Raw genomic sequence first — 7,379 nt, 5'->3', positions numbered from 1 at the left:
TTTAATTCAATCTTTTTTACAAGTTTTACATATAAATGCAAATATAAATTGGAAATATAAATGTGTATGTAAGTAAAAATTCAACTTATTATATATTTCATTGGTGGATTACGTTTTTGTTTTTACTTTACTATGCGTGTAATTTTTTTTAGAATCAAAAGTATACACAATATAACGAGCCTTATGGTTGTTATATTGCAGATGCCCATGCAACTTGTAAACTGCCTATTTTCATTTTATGATTCAAATTAATGTCGGCGTGGAGGAGGAGGAGCGCAACTACCTCTTGGGCCCACATCGCATCAGATGTTAACAGCGGGCCTGAGTCAAGGGATAGTAGACTGCAGGCACTTACCAGGAGCCTGGCCACAGATGGTATCTAAGGACACCAACTAATATAGATGTGCAATGAACAACCTGACTCTGGATTATAAGCTTCGGGAGCTCAATCCCCTCTTTCAAAAAGCTGCACAACAGAGTTAGGGCTGTAAGCCTACAGCAGGGTTAAGAATATTTGATGGTATTTTTCATATTATTTTAACAAATTGGCTGCTTAAGAAAAACCAAAAGACTTTTTACAAATTTGAGTTTAATACTGAAGTAAAACAACAGAGCATAATAATGTACTTAATAACTTAAAACGTTATAAGTGCAATGACCATTTTATACATTTCAACAACAAGTGTACCATTATCACACAAATTACCTAGGATAATATAAGTCTTTTGAGAAGTAGAGAAAATTAATTTAATCCACGACATGAAGTAATCCTAAGTAACCAAACCCAAAGTGAAGTGCGGACACTGGAGAACGCAATAAAAGATAGGACTATTGTAATTATTATTAAATAATCATGAAATAATGTTTAACATTCATAAATGTGACAATAGCAGAATATGTTTTGTGTTAAATAGGATTACCTTTCATCAAGTCAGAAATAAGAAAATACAACCCCAAAACAATAAAAAAATCTTTTTGACAAAGTTGGAGAAAGTTACTTTTTCTTTTTTGTTTTCTGATGTGATTCTCCCTCACCCTCAGTCCTGGGTTTCTGCCACTGCAGAGGTTTCCTGCGGTACATCGGCCATGGAGGAATTGTTACCTAAACATTAAATAAGGCTTTAAGCTAATTAAATATTTTTTACATTATATCAATAAGATGTGGCATGATTGTGTTATAAATGGTTACTTAAGTGTCTGCCTAAAAAATCAATGATCAAAAGTTGTTAGAGATTATGATACTAGACACAAAAATAGATATTGCGCACAACACATAAAAAGGGCCCAACACAAGAAGATGCAAGATAACTTCAGTGTAACTGACACAGCAAAGTTTCCTTGAGTTTGAATGGAACTGCATTGTATTAGCCTACCTTCTAACAAGACACAAAACAACAATGAAACACCTGAGTGGGTTTAAATTGTAAAGTAAGATACAGAATATTGCCTCATGACAAGGGCAAGCAAGGTCAAAAAAACCTTCTTTGCATGCGCTGCCCATCATGTTGCATCCCCTTCTTACCCTCTATCATGTCTGCAAGTACTCAAACACATTTAACAGTTCCAGACCAAGTGACAGGACCGATTGTTATGTTGAATCCTTTTGATATGGTCTTTTTTAATTTATTCAACCTAATACTTACAATGGCGGCTAGAGCGAAGCCTGCTCCTACGATGTACACAGTCTGCGAAAACTGCTGAATAATGTAACCCCAGACTAGACCAACTGCCTGTAAAAACAGTATAAGATTACATCTTGAGAAATGGTTTTAGAAGTAAAATTAATTACAGGAGACTGGGATGTTGGCGTCGTCCTGTAATCAAGCTACTAGGAGGTCACGAACTGTGGATATTTATAGCTCTATAAATATCCACAGTTCGTGACCTCGTATCGCATCCACAGTGCATCTGATCTCTAGATCAGATGCACTGTGGATGCGATACTCCCTGGTGCTGATTAACGTCTGCACTAGTGAGTACTACGACTATTCGCAGTACCATCCAGATAATTAGACCAATTCGTTAATACCAAGGCAAGAATGAGAGAGAAAATCACCGAAAACAAAAAGCGTTGCCAGGCGGGATTATACGGGAAATTTTAATACCAACCTAAACCCAACTTACAGCAAATTAAAGTATAGGACTAGCACAATATGCTGACATAGTTTAGTTGATCCCTGATAAATGCAGAGGTCACAGTAGAAAAACTTGTGTAGCACTGCACTACGACTCCGACCAGAGTCGCGTGCTTGCTGTGCCAGTAAGGCATGACTCAGATCGGAGTCGTCAGCAGTGAACGTGTTAAATGGTATTCTTAACATATTGGCCTAAAAGGTTCATGTTGAATTTACACGTTCTTACTTTTTACTTAGGCCTATGTGTCAATACAGCCAACCCGACAGTTAAATAGGCTTTTTTACAGCATCATAAACATTAGTCAGATTATACATAATTTGAGAAAACAATTCTCCTCTGCGGGATTTAAATTCTGTCTGAGAATTCTAACTTTATATCTTTTATTCCAACTTTTGTCAAATCTTTATAGACAATATACAAAGTCTATTTAACTTATACCCTTTCAGTGCTAGGCCAATAATTCGTATTTCGTAAGACTGTTTTGTTTGCGTTTTAATTCCATTACCTGATGAATTGTAACTGTATTGTTGTCACTATTTTATAAGTTAGGCTAATTTGGAATAGTAAGACAATAACAAATATATGACAAAGAAAAGTCCGGGTATTTGTTGTAAACATTAAATAAAACTTTGTTTTTCTTGTAAATTTCCAAGTTTTCTTATAAATTTTTATGTTCTGATAGCATTGTTTGAAACCAAAATCTCATAAAATCAAAAGACAGTTTTGAATATTGAATTTAACCTTGATTTAGTTTGATGTTATTATAATACGACCATTTTAGGAAAAATACTTTTTTGGAGCAAAGCATCAGTAACACAATTGATGATCACTGTTGTGGTAAAACTGAAAAATATCATCTAAATAGTCCAACGTACTGCTACCTTGTAATGCATTGAACAACCTGCTGTAGCGCTATGTGTTCGCAATGGTTGGCGTCAGCTTAAATACCAGTTTTTGACTCCTCAGTCTACAAGCACAGATAGCCGAGAAGGCTAGGGCGTGTCACTTGGCAAGTGGCATTCGTTTGCTCGGGTTTGATTCCCGTCCTGTATGGCAAATAATTGGTGACCTGTGTGTTTGTAGCATGAACTACAACCACTGGGGCATAGTGAGTTGTTGATAATCCTTGGTTTAGACATAATATTGAACATTGTATTGTTTGACATAGAATTTTCAGCTAAATAATGGTAAGCAGCCAGACCAGAGACCTAGTTTTTACATTCATAATTTTCGGTTAAGATTCATATCAGAGTAAATATTTCTCAATTGTATCATGTATTCCTAACAATAAAAAGTAGTTTAACTAGTTGCTAGCCCTTATAATTCAACTTAATTATACATTTCTAACAAGTACCGTGTAGTCAGATTTTTTAGGTTCACCTGTAGTACTAAAAATGGCTTTTTATACTTACACCAAACAAGGTTATGATAATTCTTGAAAGACGTTCTGCTCTTTTCTGTCCATCAAAGTCCTGAAACAAAACTAAGGTATTAGACATATCATAACTAATCCATCTTAAAAACCTCTTCATAAATGAAATTCCCAATAGGGAATAGCTTTAGCTATAAATATGAGTGGTAAGACCTAGGTTAGGGACTGATTAGCTAAGTACATTTTGTTTCAGAGTCTTCAGAAGTTAAAACACCGTTTTCTCAAATTGTTATGTAGGCTATACAATTTTTAGGATGTGTCTTTAATAACTTCCCACCTGTTATTATAACATTTGGGAAAAAAATACTAAGCCTAGATTCTATAAAGTACGGTAGACTCCCTCTTACCCGGACACCTTTTAACCGGACACCTTTTAACCGGACATCGATTTAACCAGACTACACTCAGCAGAAATTACATCTCTTTAACAGACAATTTTTATCAGCACATCGGTTTAACCGGACTATATCGGCAGGAAGTGGGCGGTACTGAAACGACTGTTCTCGTTGGAAAGATTTGAGACCAGTGATCTTGCTTCTAAACACAAAGCTCTCCTAAATTTAAGTCAACTACTGTATACAGTATGCATTTAAACGGTCCATTTTAACGAGTCTTTGGGGACGTCCATTTAACCGGAAAATCCGTTATCCGGACTGGCCTCGGTCCCGAGGAGTAGATTTCACCTGTCGCCAATTATAATCCTAAGAAAAACACTTCAAATTACTATTTAAAAAATGCAAGCATTAAATAAAAGGAGGATTGTTCTTGACATTCAGTTGGGATTAAACTTCAGTTAAATTGAATATTCTTGATCCAGCAAATGAGATTTTATTTTGGTCATGTGGTAACACTGAATGATTTGTACATAAAAGAAATAATAACGTAACTTCAAACCAACAGCACATTTGAAGTAGGTAGGCCTAAATTTCTAAAAAGTAGTTAGCCTACCTCCGGATAGGTCTAGGTAGGCTATGCTAGACTTAATATCTAGCTCAGTGGTTTGTCCACTCTCACTCTTTGTACATCAGTTAACTTACTCTACTGTAGCCTATCAATAAAGCATTGTATGAGATATGATTAGTGAAGTACGTAGTCACCAATTTTTACAATCGCCCTCTATTACTGATAGCTCGCTAGAGCGGCTCCAGAGGCGGGGGCAATAGGGCATAACTTCTTCCCCAACCCACCCCAGAGATTTAGTTTTTGGTAACTTAGGCTATCTAACTTAGTATGAGCAATAAACGATCCTTAGTTATAATTTGTAATTTTTATACGTTTAGTTTTATGTACCATACTCTGTGGAAGGAGGGATAGAAGATTAGACTTTGTTTTGTAATCCATTCTTGGGGTGAATGAGTGAATAACTATTATAAAATTAAAAAATGATGATATTAAAACCTAAACAATCTTTTCCTAATTTCATGCCCCATGTCCCACCATTCTTATTAAATACAGTATTTAAATAGTTCATAATACTGTATTAATAATAAAATAAGCAGTTACCTTGTTCAATATCCTTTTGTGCTATTTGATGACGACCGGTTTCGTGACAACAATCACATCATCAGGTCAATCCTCGTAGAACGATTCGTTAATACATAAAGTTTTTACCGAACACAAGACGAAAACACATTGTATTTACAAGATATTTACACGGAGAAACCATCGCGATGCGTTCCGTGTAAATATCTTGTAAATACAATGTGTTTTCGTCTTGTGTTCGGTAAAAACTTTATGTATTAACGAATCGTTCTACGAGGATTGACCTGATGATGTGATTGTTGTCACGAAACCGGTCGTCATCAAATAGCACAAAAGGATATTGAACAAGGTAACTGCTTATTTTATTATTAAAATTTTCAATATCCAGTAGTAGGAAAATGAACTCTGATACTGTATTAGGCTATTTTTTATAGTCTAAGCATACCAAGGGGCTACCAAATACCGTAAATGATTGGCCCACTAAAAAAATTTTGTGCTTTATATTTAACTTATACGTTTTGCTTTTCATTTTGAATAATGTAACATAAAATATGTTTACTAGCAGAATTGATAATCACATTTATGCTTGATCAAGAGATGGCCAGTCCCTGAAGTAGTCTACAACCTCTAGTCCATTGAGTTTCTGATAAATGTAGGTAGGCCTAATTAATTGGCAAATTGGGATGAATCTATTTACACAATCTCATGAAAAGTGACATAAATAAAAGGTTGGCGGTGTTACAACGTGTGATAAAGCATGATTTCTTTGAAGGAAAAAGTGTAACAGTTGCTAGTAAAACGGAGTCTATAGCCTAACACATGTTTAAAGCTAAGCATGTTCCTCGGGTGGAATCCTCAGACCACCATTTGCTACCCTGAAGTTAGATTCTGGAGCCGCCCCTGTGTGATAATCGCTGTCTACTGATAAGTTAACATATTTTTTTTTTTTTTTTTTTCGCAGAGGATACGCGTCCGGTAACCAGACGTGGATTAGGCATCCGGCAGTTACTGTCATAACCTAACCTAACCAACCAAACTTGCTGATAATGAAAAAAATCAAATGAAGGTTCAATTCTCTTCAGAACATAAAATTATAAATGCCAAAAATTCTAACAAAAGATGTACAGTTAAGAAGAAATTAGGCCTACATTCAAAGCAAAACCTGTGACAAAAAGTTAAAGAAATCGATGGGTTTCGAACCAGGGACCTCTTGGATATCAGCCGAGCACTCTATCCACTACACCACGTACAACGCTGGCCGCACATCGTATCGTTGTGGTAATGGCGTTCCGGGACCCCACAACCCGGTGACGTCACTACCGGACGCCTAATCCACGTCTGGTTACCGGACGTGTATCCTCTGTGTTTTTTTTTTTAGCCTATTTGTTAGAGTGGGTTAGGCCTACCAAAGTTTCGCCTTTTAGTATCTAGGCCTACCATCAATAAATAACCATACGGTAAATTAATAGGTTTTAAAAAAAATTATGAACATCTTAGCGTCCATGTATTAGCCTAGAGGTAAAACTTAGCTTAAGTCCTAGTGGCCTGAGCAGAGCAAAATGTCTAAAAGTAACCTGTGATTAACCTAAGGTTGGTTCCTGCCATTTATTGTATTACTGATTTATCGTTCCTATCCTATTCCTAATCGTGTTCTATTCACAAAAACGTATTACCGTACTTACAGTAATTTGAAAATCTTCTCAGTTACCCGATACAGAACAACCTAACCTAAGACGAGCGTCAACAACAAATAACTAACTTATTGCAACAGGAAAAAATAATTTAATTTACTTACCATATGAGTTGGAATGGAATTAATTATATCCATTGTCTAAGTAGGTTTGAGCTTGAGCCAATATCAGCAAATTTATCAACAATCTAAAGACTAAGTGCAAAAGTTCCAGTTGTTGTGGTGAGGTAGGGAGAGCGGACGGACACGGGGACACGTACACGAACACGAACATCAACAGTAAACATATGTTCTTTTTTTCAGTGTTGCCATAACAGAGTGAGAGAAGCTATAAAAAGTTTTAATACAGGTAGTAGACTATAAGTAGTTTGAAGCCCAGTATTAAAACATCGATTCACGTTTAGACCATTGATTATCAAAAAGCTATAATAAAATTTCTTTTCCATAGATAGGAAAACAAAATTTTTAATCAATACAATTTAATAAATAATTATTATTACAATATAGGGTGAGTTTTAAATGAGTTTCCCCTCCCCCCCCTATTTTTTCTACATTTCTTACATTTTTAGGATATCAACTCCGGACCACGTCAGATCATTGTAGAGTAGTAAGTACTTCATCATAGATAAATCAAATCAA

General features: G+C 35.6%; 1 protein-coding gene across 1 annotated transcript; it reads right to left on the bottom strand.

Moving 5' to 3' along the window:
- Positions 1-821: 821 nt before the first annotated feature.
- LOC128990404 (signal peptidase complex subunit 1-like) lies at positions 822-6,976 on the bottom strand. Its single transcript, XM_054412752.1, has 4 exons — positions 6,846-6,976; positions 3,549-3,608; positions 1,644-1,730; positions 822-1,102 (listed from the first exon to the last, which is right to left on the bottom strand). Exons 1-4 carry the CDS (start codon positions 6,876-6,878, stop codon positions 995-997), a joined length of 288 nt encoding a protein of 95 aa, XP_054268727.1. The 5' UTR covers positions 6,879-6,976; the 3' UTR covers positions 822-994.
- Positions 6,977-7,379: the final 403 nt, after the last annotated feature.

Source organism: Macrosteles quadrilineatus, unplaced genomic scaffold (genome assembly GCF_028750875.1).
Source record: "Macrosteles quadrilineatus isolate MER2022 unplaced genomic scaffold, UCM_ALF_1.0 Scaffold_3__2_contigs__length_128488019, whole genome shotgun sequence".
Taxonomy (NCBI): domain Eukaryota; kingdom Metazoa; phylum Arthropoda; class Insecta; order Hemiptera; family Cicadellidae; genus Macrosteles; species Macrosteles quadrilineatus.
The sequence above is the reverse complement of the archived record's forward strand: the minus strand, read 5'-3'. Positions and strand labels throughout refer to the sequence as shown.

Excerpts from the sequence above, each read along its gene's own strand:
- LOC128990404 (XM_054412752.1), bottom strand. The coding sequence starts at position 6,878 with ATGGATATAATTAATTCCATTCCAACTCATATG. Across the intron at positions 3,609-6,845 it reads ATTCCATTCCAACTCATATG|GACTTTGATGGACAGAAAAG; the intron begins GTAAGTAAATTA and ends GTTTTGTTTCAG. Across the intron at positions 1,731-3,548 it reads TTATCATAACCTTGTTTGGT|GCAGTTGGTCTAGTCTGGGG; the intron begins GTAAGTATAAAA and ends CTGTTTTTACAG.